Genomic DNA, 15,568 nt, shown 5'->3' with positions numbered 1-15,568 from the left:
AGTCCACCTTCCACATCCTCCTTCATTAGGTCTACCTGAAGTTTGACAAAATGTGAGGTGGATAGAGTGATGAGACAATTTCCAAGGTGCAGATTCAGATGGGGGTACTGTTAGGTCCGTCCCTTCTAGATCTGTGAGCACACATTCCCCTTTCATCCCATGGCTCTTTCTCCAATCTGACCTCCTGCTTTGGAGTTGTTGGGTCCAGTGGTCTTGAGAACCGAGACGTTGGGTCTGGCTTCCACTTCGAGTCTGAAGGTCTCCCCAATGTGCTTGGCTGCAGTGGCTTTGGGGATGAGTGCTTCTCAGGCCCATAGCTTAGATGTTGAGTCCAGTGGGGGGGGGGGGGGTTAATTCGGTGAGGTTTTTGCAACCGTCATTTCCCCTCACAGAGCCTTGGTGTTTGATAGCTGGGCCCTGACTCCTCCGTCAGAGCAGAGGGGGCGGAGGTTTGGGAGAAGTCTGCTCCAACAGCTTCGGTCCTGGAGGGATGGCTCTTGAATCCTCACAGCCCATCTGCCTTCAAGGTGGTGGAGAGGGTCCTTGCACATCCTAGGAGGATTCCCAGTTCTCCCACCATTGAATACCACCCCTACCCCCACCCCCATGGAGAGTCTGTCCTTGAGATCTCTCATCTTCCACTGGGACAGCCGGTGCTGCAAAGCCCCTGACCTATTCCTACTGTGGACCCCCGTTTTTATTCCAACACCTCCCACAAGCTGAGGAGCTCCCTTGGAAGAAGAGGTGTAAAAGGAGACAACTGGATTCCCTGCAGGAATCTGTCAGTACAGGAACTAATTTCAAGGAAGGGAAAAGGTCCAACAGATGTCCACCCAACAATGTCTCCTTTGCAAACATGCTAGATATTTTCTGACAGAAGGATGGGTGGTCCTGCCAAAGCCGTAACTCAGAGGAGTCAGTGCTCTTGGAGGCCTTCAGCACTGGCCTGTATACATCCTGGGTGTCCCCACACCCCCCCAGTGGATCCTCTTATCAAGGTAGTAGTTTCCACCAGGGCATGGAAGGATCTAGACACCGTGGACCCCGTACCCAAGTGGGTTGATAGGCTCTTAAGTGCCCCCTTGGACAAACCCCACTGGACTAAGGGGATCCCGGTAGATTCCATGGTTATCGTGGCTGCCAACAAAAGGAGCTAGCTCCAGAGAGCTTCTTTTTCCATCCCCCTAACAGGGAGTCTAGGGCTTTGGACAGGTTTGGCAAGAGAATTTAGACTTCATCCACTTTTTCCTTATGAGCATTGAACTATTTATCCCATTTTACCAGGCTACTGAGGGACCTAATTAAGGAACTCTCTAGCTCAGTCCACAAGTTCATGTCTGGAGAGGAATGCAAGATGTTTTCCTCTAGAATGACCACTCCAGTCAATTTCTAAATCATCCATGAGGTTGATTGGCCATGCAGCTGAAGGCATCTCTAGAGTCACCATTTCTGGCATTGCCATTAGGCGTAATACCTGGATGCGGCTGTGTGACTTTGCGAACCTTTCAAGGCGTCATTTGTCAACGTACCCTTTGATGGTTCGTCTCTGTTTGGCCCAACAGTTTGTGAGACACATGGGATGGGAAGACCTGGTCTGCCATTGGAATCCATTTTTCTACTTAACAAAGATCCTTTTCTAGGAAACAGCATGGAGAAAAAAAAACTCTGGTTAAGAAAATCTCAAGGTCCTTTCCAGGATTCTCAGGGAGACTTTTACCTGAGAGGCAGAGGGGAAACATTTACAGTGGTAGATACCACCCCAGGGGCAGAGGGGCTATGCAAAGTCAAGGGTGTCGGGATTCTTCCTTAGACAGACCCTTTCAGCATTTTTGAAGAGTTGCCCGACTGTCCGTCTCTGGAGGCAGTCAGGGGTGTTTATCCTTGTACCAAGAAACCTGGATAGCCATCACAAATGATCAATGGGTGCAAAGAATTCTATCCAGAGGATACTCCATTCCCTTCTTAAACCTTCCCGAATCGAGAACTTGCCTCCCAGATGTGCCATCCAGTCAGAGGGAGACAGCAGAGCTAGAGATTACAAAGCTGCTACAAAAAAAAAAAAAAAGAGTCCCGCCCGACCAAGTCAGATCAGGCATTTACTCAAGGTTTTTTTGGTACCAAAGAAAACAGGGGACTTAAGGCCAATTTTGGATTTGACATCCCTGAACAAATCAGTAAAAAACTTGAAATTCAGGATGGTCACAATCCAATCCATCCTATCTCTTCTGAAGATGGACGACTGGATGTGCTCAGTAGACCTGAAGGATTCATACTACATTATCAAAATGAAGAGGTGCTCCAGAAGGTATCTTAGTTTCAGGCTGAGAGCCAGCCATTACCAGTTTTGAGTGCTTCCATTTGGTCTCACTACAGCCCCCAGGGTGTTCACCAAATACATGGCAGTAATTACAGCTCATCTCAAACTGTAGGGCTTAGGATTCCAAGTGTTTTCCTTATCTCAATGACTGTCTCCTTACCGCTTCAACCAGCCATCTATTCATTCATGCCAGGGTTTACCTGTTACAGCTACCTCCCACTTTAGGCATAACCATAAGCACACAAAAATCGCAGCTCAATCTTGTCCAGATAATAGACTTTATTGGCACTCGTTTGGACTCAACCAGAACTGTGGCCTTTCTACCTCCAGACAGGGTATCCACTCTAAGGGTTCATGTCTCTCAAATCCTAGCAATTCCATCTCCTCCAGTGAAGCTAGTTCTAAGAGCGTTAGGTTCAATGGCTGCCACGATAGGGTTATTGCCCACAGCATGCTTACACATGCAAATCCTACAGTAGATGTTATCAGTTCAATGGTCATTACATCAGCACCCTCTGTCTCATCCAATAAAACTGTCGAGTGTTTGCAACGGCTCTCTTATTTGGTGGCTCCATTCCCCAGAAGTCTACCAGGGTCATCCTTTCTTTCTTCCCCTGCCAAATGCCACACTGACCATGGATGCCTCCCAGTTGGGGGGCATTTTCTGGGATGGGACAGTCCAAGGAATGTGGTCGTCCTGGAGATGAGAGTGTTCCTTCTAGTGTTGCAAGCACTACACAGCTTCCTTCCTCCCAGGACCATTGCACTTCAAATGAACAATATGTCTGTGGTATGGTACATCAACAATTAAGGGAGAACCAGGTCTTACCCACTGTTGAAAAGCAGTGAGAGTGTGGCAGTGGGCGATTTGTACCATCCTCGTTCTTGTTGCAATGCACATTCCGGGGATGTCCAGCATTAGTGGACAGGCTCAGCAGAATCGTACTGATGCCTCACGAGTGGTCTCTGAACCAGTCAATGGCAAATATGATCTTCCACAAGTAGGGTGAACCTTGCTGTGACCTTTTTGCCTCTCCCCTCAACAACAAATGCAGCACATTCTTTGCCCTGATCCCTCCACAGGGTCATCCCCAAATTCCTTTAGAAAGCTCCTTGGTTGAAGAGCAAAGTAATCCTCATTGGCCCTTTTGTGGCCTCGCCAGGTCTGGTTCACTTTTCTTTGGTCTCATCTACTTTGTCCGCCATGGACTCTGGAACCTCTTCCAGACCTGTTGTCCCATCCCTGGGGACAGCCTCACCCAGACTTTTGAGGTTTGAAATTGACCGCATGGTTTCTCCACTTCCAGTGGTGGCTAGACATTCCAAGCTTTCATCCCTGGTCGGACAGATCATAATATCAGGTCACAAAGCTTCTTCTAGGAGGATATCTAAGAGCAAGTGGAAAAGGTTCTGTGTTTGAGCTCAGCCGAAGTTCGTAGATCCCTTTTTGACTCCTGTTCGTATGATTTTAGATTTTCTGGCCTTTCTCTTCCAGAACAGAGCCAGCTGTTCCATAGCAAACGTTCAGTTGGCAACAGTTTCACACTTCCACGTTGGGGAAAACTCTGCTACTCTCGCATCTTCCAAACTGTGTAAGGTTTTTCTCAGGGGTACTTTTTTACTCTGTCCTCCAAATAAAGATCTAACCCCTCCTTGTGATCTTACTTTGATTTTTACAAGCCTTAGCTCTTCTCCCTTTGAACCATTAGCTGAAGTTTCTCTAATGGAAAATGGCCTTTTTGGTTGTGATTACATTGGCAAAAAGAGTTTCAGAGCTGCAAGCACCCTCTGCTAAACCCCTTTATTTGATCTTCCATAAGGACAGAGTTTTCTTACGGACCAGTCCATCCTTTTTAACTAAAGTGGCCACAGAGGACCATGTCAGTCAGTCCATTAATCTTCCAGTTTTCTTCCACAATTTCTAGAATAAGGGAGAATACACATGCATCTTCTGGATGTTCATAGGCAATTATGTTTTTACCCAGACAGGACAAAATCCGCCAGAAAATCTAACCAGCTGTTTGCCTTTTTCAGATGTGAGGAAAGGCACAGCAGTTACTGAAGCTGCACTGGCCAGATGGTTGCGAGATTGCATCTCCTTTGTTTTTTGTCAAAAGGTATGCCCTTGCCAGGACGTGTCAAAGCTAATCCGAGAGATCTATGGTGACTTCACAAGCCTTTTCCTCTAAGATGTTAATTGATGATTTCTGTGCAATTACCTTTTGGTCAAGGTCTCATACCTTTATTTCTCATTACAAACTAGACATCATTTCCAGGAATAGAGCTGACTTTGGCTTTATGGTGCTTCAGAATATCCTTCCATAAGGGCCTCCCTAGGTTCTATGCAGCTGGGGACTCTGTACCACAGGTCGAGGAACGAATGAAAATGTCAACATCAGATAAAGAAGTTATGTTCATACCATAACATTCCATCTCTGTTTTTTATTTTCATTCTTCCTGGACCTCACCACCCTCCTTCCCCCTGACCTTTTTTCCATGTTGACCTCATGGAGTTGCTGTCTCAGTAACTGTAGTTCCTGTAGTCCCTGGGTTGAGCTCCTGAACTTTGTCTGTATCTGTGTAGTATCTTAGCTGTATAAATTTTAGCAAATTCGATCTGAGTTATTATTGGGGAAGGAGGCATTATGGGATGGAGAAGAGGAGCCTGAGCTTCAGATCTTGAGTTTGGAAAGCGGCTGAGTCAGATCCGAAACTCACAGGTCCAGGAAGAATGAAAATAGACAACATAGATGGAACGTTATGGTAAGAACATAATGTCTTTTTCAGTGTTTTTTTGGTGCTGAGATTTTAATGACTCTAGAAGCTCTTTTCATTTTATTCTGTCTTCTTACATTGAATGTTTTTGTTTTCATTTCTGTACGTTTTCTTGTGCTTAGTTAACACACATCCTCTACCAGCACTCTCACCTACTGCAATGAGTTGTGTGTGTTACGTTGCCCGCATCCTCGACTCAAACCCCTCTTGGTGCCTGATTAAATGAGAAATACAGAGGGGAACTGTCCCACATGAACTGGCTCATCTCCCTCAGAGTTTGGGGAGTCTGAATCCAGAAAAGAATGCTCTGTCCTTTTTTTCTGTGATGGGGCTCCTGAGACGTCAGGGGTTTCCAGTGCTGTCTGGATTTAAGAAGGGACATAAAGTCCTAAGTCATCTGCCTATGACATGTTACTGTGTTGCTGTGAGAGAAGGGTGGACTCATGTTAATGAGCAGCGTGTCATTGCACCCCCCCCCCCCCACACACACACACACACATACACATTTGGATTGTAAACATGGTAATGATGAAGTTATAATCCTTGAAATGTTCAGAGGGTGAGATGAGTCCTACATGAAGTGGTTTAAAAATTAAAAAAGAATATTAAATGGGTTAGATGTGCACCCACAGTTCTGCCCTTGCATGCATCTTTAGATGTAACTTAAAACCCATAGTAAAGGGGTTAAAAGGCAACAATCCTGCTTTTAATTCATGCTGTCTGACTCTGCTTTGATTTGGCATTGAATCTGCATATGCACCGTGAGTTTGTTAGATTTTGAATGCTTTATTATCAGTGGTAATAACAGTTCTTTTCCTACTGTAAGGCAAATCCCACCAGTCAGAATCTTGAATACCTTGAATAACAAGCACACTGAAGTTGGATAGGTATCTTTTTAGTCATGTTCACATAGCTGAATAAAAGATAAGGATTTTATGAAAAAACAGTGCATTTGAATTTCTACCATTGTTTCAAGATTTCCAGGGATACGCATACTGGCTTGCATTTTGAAGCTTTCAGCAGTGTAGTGTTGTGCATTATATGGGAAGCTTTAGTTTTTAATTTCCAAAAAAAATTTGTAGAACCAGTGGTGCAGTGAGTGACTTCCTGCAGAGATGAACTGATGTTTGTTGATTGATGGTTTGTTCTGTTAATTGGTAGATCTGAGTGGAATGGAAACTGTAATTGTTCTGTACTCCACTTTTATTAATGAAGAGTGAAAGCAAAAACCCAAACGCAGATCCCTGCTTTCTAGTTATTGGAGAGGAATGGGATATACTAGGAATACTAAGGGTTTGTGCTTACATTTTTTATAAAAGCAATTTATCTTCTCCAGTAGCCTTTGGTTGCAAAACATGTAAGCACACGTGCCATCCGTTGACATTTTAAGCAATCCTAAGTGAACAGAAGTTCTGCATTTACATGTAGGTATGGCAGGGGATGAAGTCTCATACAGCACCCCCCATTTAAAAACTCTGTTGTATATCTTCATACATACGTATTCTAACTCCAGGGTAGCCACTGTCACTGTTGGAAGGGCATGGAGACCCAGTTACATTGCTGGGCTGGCATTATGGTTAAGGTGTTTACCTTATAGACACAAGGTGCAGGGTTTCGTTCTCACATGGGGTAATTGTCTAGGCTTAAAACGGCCCATAAGGGCAGTTAGCCTAATACTAACCTATGAACCTGTGTAAATTGAAATGGAATTTACACAACAGGGTTCTTTGTCATCACCATTTGAAATAACTTTCCATAGGTAATTATAACATAACCTGTGGAAGGAGTATTAATACAGTGAATGTTGCCTTGATAGTCGTGGGCATATTTTATTGCCATAGAATTGAAACTATGCAAGCAGAGTTCTTTGGGCGGTGTGGTGAGACACCAAATCAAATATTCAGGTTAAATCAGCAAATATCACTCTAGTTAGGGTTGATATGGGTAAGTAATGTGGTAGTAGCTCTACCCCTGCTAGAAATATACTGCTTCCTGTTGTACATACAGCTACAAGAGTTCAAATAATCATGTTTGAAGTAGGCAGTAACTTGTGATTGGATGACACACTACATAACTGTTTCTACAGACAAATGTTTACATATATATGTTTAAATAATATATGTATATATATATATATATATACACACACACACACACACACACACACACACACACACACACACACACACACACACACACATACACATATCTTTGCATGCTGAGCTGTGCAGTTAGCAATGGCATGTGAGGAAAAAAATCAGATTGTTTAATGAAAAGTAGAGACAATTTGCCATGCTTACCATCAGCTAAATATTTGGTAGTCTTTTCAGATTTTGGTCATTGTCTGTGCTCTGTTGTCAGGACTGCACATTATGTGTATTTAATGGTGAGCTTTTGGTAATTTAGAGTTTTTGGCTACTGTCTGTGCTGGATTGTTAATATTGCATGTCATGTTCAGCGAAAGAATATTTGAGAATCTCTTTCTGTGGCTAACTGTAGGATGCTTGTATATGAAATCTCTTCCTTCCTATTTTCCTCCGTCATTTATTTCTTTATTTTTGCCTCTGAACCTGTTGACCATCAAGCCATCACTGTAGCTGGTGAGAACACAGCATGGCTATCTTCCAGACTTCAAAGTAGTTTTGATCTGAAGCTGTATATTCTCCTGCATCTACCCACACAGTCTCTAGGAATGTGCATGCAGTAGGGTGGTGTATGGACTTTTATCTACTTTCCTGAGTGAAACACTTAGACCCTCTCCCTCTGAAGGCAGACCCCTCCATTCTCTACTGTAGATTGCAAGTATATTGTGTTTTAGAAACATACCCCCAAACTTCCACTCTGGAAGAGATGAGAAGGTTCCACCTTAACCGTCCTCTTCCTCCTCAGCCAGCGTTTCCATTATGTGCGTTACTGAGTGAACCTAGGTCATCTGATTTGCATTCAGAACTTTATCCCTTAGTGCCGTAAAAACAGGCACTGAGGAGTTGGATAGATTGAACTCCATGTAGCTTATGATTTTTCCTATCTGTGTTGATATGAACTGCTGAGACAACTGCATGAGCATCCTTCATTTAGGAGTTAAAACGTGGAATTGTGTTTTTATAAGTTCCTGCGTTTATGTAATCCAGTGGTATGTCAATCATTGTGTACTTAGCCAGCAGTGCTGTAAAAGAAGAAGCGTTGAAGGTGGGGTAATAATTTAGTGGTGATTATAGATGGTACATTAAATTTGCGAGATATAGCAAATGCTGGAGAGAACGTAGATATGGAGAAAAGGGGGGGGGGGTTATTTTTGACTTCTGTTCCTCATTTGAAACTATCAATGAGGCCACAATACCTGACCTCTGTGGTGTGATCATCCTGTTTTTTGTACATTCAGTGACTTGTGTTCAGAACTTTTTCCTATGGGTGTGGTATGTATCTGTGTCCTCAAGCCACCATTTGGTACATCCAAGTCTGCCTTAGAACCAGTGGTATTTTATTTGCTTACCATCTCATACATTTGGACTTGCACTTGAGCTTTTGCTCCTTGCCATTAATTGACACCTTAGACATTGTGTGTAATGGTCGTTTTACTTTGTTGCAGTGCGCTTGGTACTCACTAGTGTTTCCCTTTTTTTGCAGGATAAAGAGAAAGTAGATTACCTGAACTGGCTGAAGGGGCAGAAGGAACTTGAGGGAAGAGAGGATCTGCAGGACCTGGTAAGTCAATCATCAAGTCACAGCATTATGTGGGTTTGAAAGATTGAGTCATAGTGCTTTGTGTGACACGTTTGAGTACAAAACTGCTGCTTTGATAGGACACAGCACAGGAAAAGGTGCAGTGCTACTAGAAGACTGGAAGGTTGTTACAGGTCCATTAGTATTTGCAGCTCTTTGCACAGTGTTTCTGTAGTCCGGCAAGTCCGTATACTGTGTTTTTAGAGCTTTACAAGTTAAAGTGCTGTGGGGCATGAAACAGCTGCTGGTGCTTCACGGATCGAGGTGTGGTGCTGCTGTTGGTTGACCGGTTGAGGCATGGCACTGTTGGGGTTTTCTGTATCCAGGTCATGGTATGCACTACTGCTGCTTGACTGGTCAGGGCGCGTCACTGCTGGTGCTTGATGTGGACAGGTCAAGGAGTGTCACTGCTGGTACTTGATGTGGACGGATCAAGGCACGTCACTGCTGGTGCTTAACTTGTCTGGGTCAAGGCGCGTCACTGCTGGTGCTTGACTTGTCTGGGTCATGGTGCAAAACTGCTGGTGCTTGACTTGTCTGGGTCAAGGTGCGAAACTGCAGGTGCTTGACGTGTCTGGGTCAGGGAGTGGCATTGCTGGTGCTTGACGTGTCTATGTCTGTGCTTTGTGCTTCTGGAGCTGACAAAGCACAGAACTCTGTGATATGAAAAACTGAGGTACCACTGTGGATGTGACAAGGTGAAGTGCAGGGTTATGGCAAAGCAGTAGGTTATTGCTCAGTATTGTTGGAGGGTTGATAGGTCAGTGCACCGCATGTTAATATTTCATAGGTAATTGCATATTGTTTGGGTGTTCATAAATCATGGCATAGTAGTGTGATGTGTGGCAGGTTTGGATGAAGCACTGGGACATTTTGGCAATTGACCCATCAAGACACATTATTGTAGGGTATGATATATTGAGGTTCATCACTGTTACATGTGACAGGATGATGTACAAAACTTTAAAATGGAAGTGTTGTTCCCAGGAGAATCTTTAAAAAACAACTGGAGGTTTTTTGATTATTACTTGACTTTTATTTCTTTCACACTGTTGACAACCCGAGCTGACTAGAATTACAGGAGCCATTGAAGATTGGTATGTGGGATTTTCTCATACTGTGTATAGTGTATAAAATATTAAATAGTTGCATACTTGCACATTTGCTGTGATGTATATATTAAATAATATACTGTATTAGCTGTCGTGTGAGTGAGGAAAGGTTGTTTTTTTACATAATTCAGAGAACTTTTCTGACCTTCCCGGATATGTGGCATATTTGAGGGCTTAAAGACAAACTCTGTGATAGGTTTGAAGAAATTGATGTGTATCTGGATCAATGTCATGGGACACCCTGGATTTCACATTTGTAATTAAAGTGGCTGGAATGGTTATGCAGACTGTGTTGTGATTTACACATGTTATAGGTTCATAGGTGTGTACTAGGCTAACAGCCCTGGAGCCTATATAAGCCTAGCCCAAAAAGATTCAGTAGCATCATGCCGCCCAAAGTTAGTTCCCAGTACCCCTGTCAGGCAAGGCCACTGAAGTGATCCCCTGGATGAACTTCCTATTGCCCATCCACTCATCAAGATTTCTCTTAAAGAGGGCCAGTGAAGTGCTCTGCTTGACGTAAATATGTTCTAGAGTATGGGAAGTCTCTGGGTTAGGAACCTGTCCCTCCAGCATGTTCTGTTTATTGTGGTAATGAGGATGTTCATCGTGTTACCCTGCTGCAGTCATCACACTTGGGTTATCCTCCCACAGTCGGCCAGTATTCCAAAGTCTTGGTCCGGCATCGTTTGCTGTCGCTTCTTCCCTGATGTCAGAGCGCCAGGGGTATATCAGAGGCATCCGACGCCATTTTCTTCAGTCTTTCTTGCCGCGCGGTGCTTGAAGCAGAAGCAGTTCGCAAGTGCCAGTCGGCCGACACCTGAGATTTTCGAATCGAGTTTCAGTCCGAAGTCTTCAAAGCTAAGTACCCCGTTGGGGAACCTTTTCTTGCCTCAGTCCGATGTCAGAAAAAGTTAACAATTGCATTTCTTGTGGGAAGCAAATACTTCATAAGGACTTTCATTCTTTTTGTATACCTTGCCTAGGCCCAGACCACGACGTCACTGTTTGTCGGTTCTGTGCGAGGTTCAATAAGCGAACTATAAAGCGCCGCTTTGATTTCGCTCGACACTACTTCGGTAGAAAATTTAATTACACTATGCCGTCGGAGCAACCGACTATCAGCGTGCATAAAAAACACAAGGATAGGGACAGGCAGCCTAGATCCAAGCCAGACTCCGAGGCCTCGGCTGGCCCGGTCGCCGGTTCTCCAGTTTTCAGTGAGGCGCCTACGCAGCCCCTGGCTACCGCTGAATTGGATTCCCAGGCCGCATCGGATCCCCCAGCAGAGATTTCTAGGCCAACGCAGCCTTTTTCCTTAGGTCCTACTGACGACATCGCAGTAGGGGAAGCCGGTGCTGCAGAAACACCTTCGGTTTCTGAAGGTGTCATCAGACGACTGCCCTCACCATAAAATCTTATGCTAAGCTTAAGACTCCTCTAAAACCAGAAAAGCCTACACTTCAGTCTCCAGGTCAAGGCCCTATGCCTAAGAAACAGATGCTTAAAATGGCTGAAGATTTGATTTCTTTGATCAGGGGTCCCCCCCCCCCCCCGACAAAAGGCCTAGACAAGAGGAGGATTATGCCTCCTCTGATCAGGTGTCTGTTTTCTCAGGCTCCTCTGAGGAACAGGACTACTCCTTTCCCCCTTATGAAGATTCTGATGCTGAAGACTCAATTCCCTTAGCTTCTCCCCCTGAAGACTACTACTTTGCGGAAACCTTACACACCAGGAGGGAACATTTCCACTGGGAAGGTCAGGACTACTCTGACTCAAAGAAAGGGCTCCGGGAGTTTCTTTTACTTCCCCAGCACAGACCTCTTGCTATCCCCCCAGTTTTGGACATAGATTATGTCTTCTTAGAATCTAGTTTAAATCCAGATTCTCTGCCTCCTGCTCCAGCCAAACCAGATAGATACTATAGAGTGCCTGACTCTCACAAATTCCTTTACAAAAGCCGTGCTGCTGATCCAGAGACAATCTCCCAAGGTCCCAAAGGGGCTAAGGCTTCTATGGCTAAAAATCCTGTACCTTCGGAAAGGGACTCCAGAGCAGTAGACAGGTGGGGGAAGAAGGTTTACACCTCTACTACTCTAGCTATGAGAGCACTAAATTGTCAATTTCACATGCTTAAATACCAGCAATTCCTTATGTCTCAAATAAAACAAAAGATGGCCACGCTCCCACAACAGTCTGAACTCAAGGAAATGCAAGATCTGTTGCATGCAGCTGAACAGGTGAGCAAACATACTTTACAATGTGGTTTTGATGCCCTGGAAGCTTCCTCCAGAGCAGCTGTTACTGGGTCTGTTATACGTAGGCATGCTTGGTTAAAGGAACAATCTCTGTCTGATCATGTTAAGGCAAAGTTACTGGATGCGCCCTTACAGCAGGATGTTTTATTTGGGGTTAAAGCAGAGGAGGTTTTGAAGAGAATGGAGGATACGGCAAAATCTATGCAGACGGTCAAAGATTTCTTACAGGTACAGCCCCCACGCTTCAGCAGAAATTGGCCAACAAATAATTGGTCCTTTCCAGCTTCCGACAGGCCTCAGAGGGATAAATACAGGCGCCCAAGGGGCAGAGGACAAGCACAAATCCCTTACAAACCTCGCCAATGGGGCACTTCAACACAGAAGGGAGGAGAAGACAAGTCCCAAACCACTAGAAGGCAAACACAATGACTTAAACATCAAACTGCCAAGCAAAAGCCTCTTGGCAGCTCCCTTGGGAGGAAAATTAACACGTTTTGCAGACAACTGGCGCATCGTCTCAAAGGACAAATGGGTCCTAGACATTATCTCACATGGATACAGATTCCATTTCCACACCTTGCCAAGGATAAAAGGAATGCCAAACCTGCCACAAAATCAATGAGCAGAGGCACAAAAACAGATTACAGCTCTCGTGGACATGAGAGCCATCCAACTGGTACCTACACAGGAGCAAGGCCAAGGATTTTACTCAAGGCTCTTTCTAGTACCCATAAAGGACAATGCTTGGAGACCCATTCTGGACCTTTCAATTTTAAACACCTTCTTGCAAGTACCCAAATTCAAGATGCTAACACTACAGCAGCTTCTTCCCATGTTGGGCAAGAAAGCTTGGCTAGTAACATTGGACCTCAAGGAGGCATACCTGCATGTCCCTATCAGACAAAATTGCAGAAGATACCTCCGTTTCATTGCAGGTTCAACCCATTACCAATTCTCTGCACTGCCCTTTGGCTTATCTACTGCGCCCAGGGTCTTCACAAAATGCCTGGCACCAGTAATTGCATACTGCAGAGGGGAATTCAAATATACCCATACCTGGACGACTGTCTCATACAAGCAGAAAGCAAGGACATTCTCTCACAACACCTGGCCTTTGTAAGACATCTTCTAAGTTGCCTAGGGTACACAGTAAACGAGCAGAAATCAAACCTAGTGCCCTCACAAACTATAACATTCCTGGGTGCCAGCTTGAATACAACGGCCCAGATGGCTTATCTGATGCCAGACGGCTTATCTGATGCCAGACAAACAGCTACAATTAACTCAGTACTTCAGAACAATGGCAACAAAGACCCAACTCCCTGCAAGAAAAATTCTGCAGGCCTTGGGCTTCATGGCATCTTGCATACTACTAATACCATTTGCAAAACTGCATATGAGGAAATTACAATGGCTTGGAAACTATGATAACTCTCATTCCCTGCCTTCAGCAGGAGTTTCTGTGGTGGTCACAGGCTTGTCACCTCAACAAGGGTCAGCCTTTCACCCTACCCCCAGCCAGGCAAACTATGACGACAGATGCATCGGACTATGCCTGGGGAGCACACATGGCAGGACGGTGTGTTCAAGGCTTATGGACAGCAGATCAAAGGAATCTGCACATCAATCAAAAAGAAATGCTAGCTGTACTAAATGCTCTGACAGCCTTCAAGGACCTCTTGCATCCAGGACAGCTTATCATAAGGACAGACAACACCACAGTAATGTGTACATAAACAAACAAGGGGGCACACACTCCTACCCTCTATGCAGGCAAGCAATGACCTTGTGGAACACAGCACTGGCTTACCAAGTTCAATTACAAGCTCAATTCCTGCCAGGAAAAAAGAACATATTGGCAGACGACCTAAGCAGAAACATCATGGATCCCCACGAATGGAAACTGGATCCACAAGTATTCGCAATGATAACTCAAAAGTGGGGGCTCCCAGACATAGACCTGTTTGCCAGCCCTCAAAACTATCAGCTAACAAAATTTTGCACAAGGACTATTCACCAACAAGCTTGGAAAGTGGACGCACTCTCATTCAGTTGGAAAATGCTCACAGTATATGCCTTTCCTCCACTACCCCTTCTCACAAAGGTGCTACTGAAAGTCAGGATGGAGAGACCCCGAATGATACTCATTGCTCCAGACTGGCCACGCCAGCACTGGTACCCGCTATTAAGGAATATGGCCCAGGGCCCACCATGGATTCTACCACAAATTACCCACCTGCTCACACAACAAGACAATCAGATTCTACACAGCCAGTGCAAAATCTTAAACTTGGCTGCATGGCAAATCACCTAGGCAACCAGCCAGCTCCTCTTTCACAAGCTGTTATGGAAGTTATTCGGGAGGCCAGAAGGCCTAGCACCAGGAAAGCCTACTCAGACAAATGGAAAAGGTTTTGCACCTGGAACCAAGCAAAAGGCCAAAATATCCTTCAGCCTGACATTCCTCAGATTCTGCAATATCTAACTGAGGTGTTACACAACGGGCTTTCCTTTTCGTCTATTAAAATCCACGCCTCAGCCATTTCTGCTCACTACAACACGGATCCTCCCTTATTTTCACATTCACTCTTAAGGCAGTTTCTCAGCGGGGCCAAGAACATTAGGCCTCCCAGGAGAGCACCAACACCTACTTGGGACCTCAATTTTGTTCTGGAAAAACTCATGCTACCTCCTTTTGAACCAGCTTTCTCAGCTGACTTAAAGTTTATATCATGGAAAACTGCCCTGCTGCTAGCAATCACTTCAGCTAGAAGAGTTTCAGAGCTTCAGGCACTAATGGCAGTAGAGCCTTTCCTCATTTTTCAACAAGACAGGGTTTTTCTACGAACTAACCCCTCCTTTATGCCTAAGGGTGGTATCCAGTGTGGCCTTAAATCAAACCATCCATTTACCCACCTTCTTTCCAAATCCACAGAACAAAGGAGAAAGACTTCTGCATTCCTTGGACATTCACAGACAGCTACGTTACTACTTGGATAAAACTAAGGTTTTCAGAAAATCTGACCAGCTTCTTGTATCCTATGCTACAGCATCACAAGGAAAGGCTATCTCAAAACAAACCATTTCCAAATGGATAGGACATTGCATACGTTTTTGCTACACCCACCATGGAAAACCAGTTCCTGCTACCTTAAGGCCCCACTCTACCAGGGCAACAGCTACATCTACAGCCTTCCTCAGGGGGGTACCAACCAAGGATATTCTGGAAGCTGCAACTTGGAGTTCAGTACACACCTTCACCAAACATTATCACTTACCTCTTTACTCTAAGACCAGAGCGGGCTTCACCACTGCAGTTTTGCAGGGCCTTATAGCCCCCTCTAACCCTGTTTGACTCCTCTGCCCATCCTTAGCTTTGGGAT

General features: G+C 44.8%; 1 protein-coding gene across 1 annotated transcript in view; it reads left to right on the top strand.

Moving 5' to 3' along the window:
• The window catches only part of KRI1 (KRI1 homolog), a 1,261,256-nt gene that overhangs the window by 482,920 nt on the left and 762,768 nt on the right, over positions 1-15,568 (top strand). The window contains exon 8 of the mRNA XM_044084757.1: positions 8,720-8,797. Coding sequence (XP_043940692.1) covers positions 8,720-8,797 — 78 coding nt within the window. The remainder of the gene's footprint in view (positions 1-8,719; positions 8,798-15,568) is intronic.

This window comes from Protopterus annectens, chromosome 9.part0 (genome assembly GCF_019279795.1).
Source record: "Protopterus annectens isolate FY-2018-M chromosome 9.part0, PAN1.0, whole genome shotgun sequence".
Taxonomy (NCBI): domain Eukaryota; kingdom Metazoa; phylum Chordata; order Ceratodontiformes; family Protopteridae; genus Protopterus; species Protopterus annectens.
This window is presented reverse-complemented; position numbering and strand designations above follow the sequence as displayed.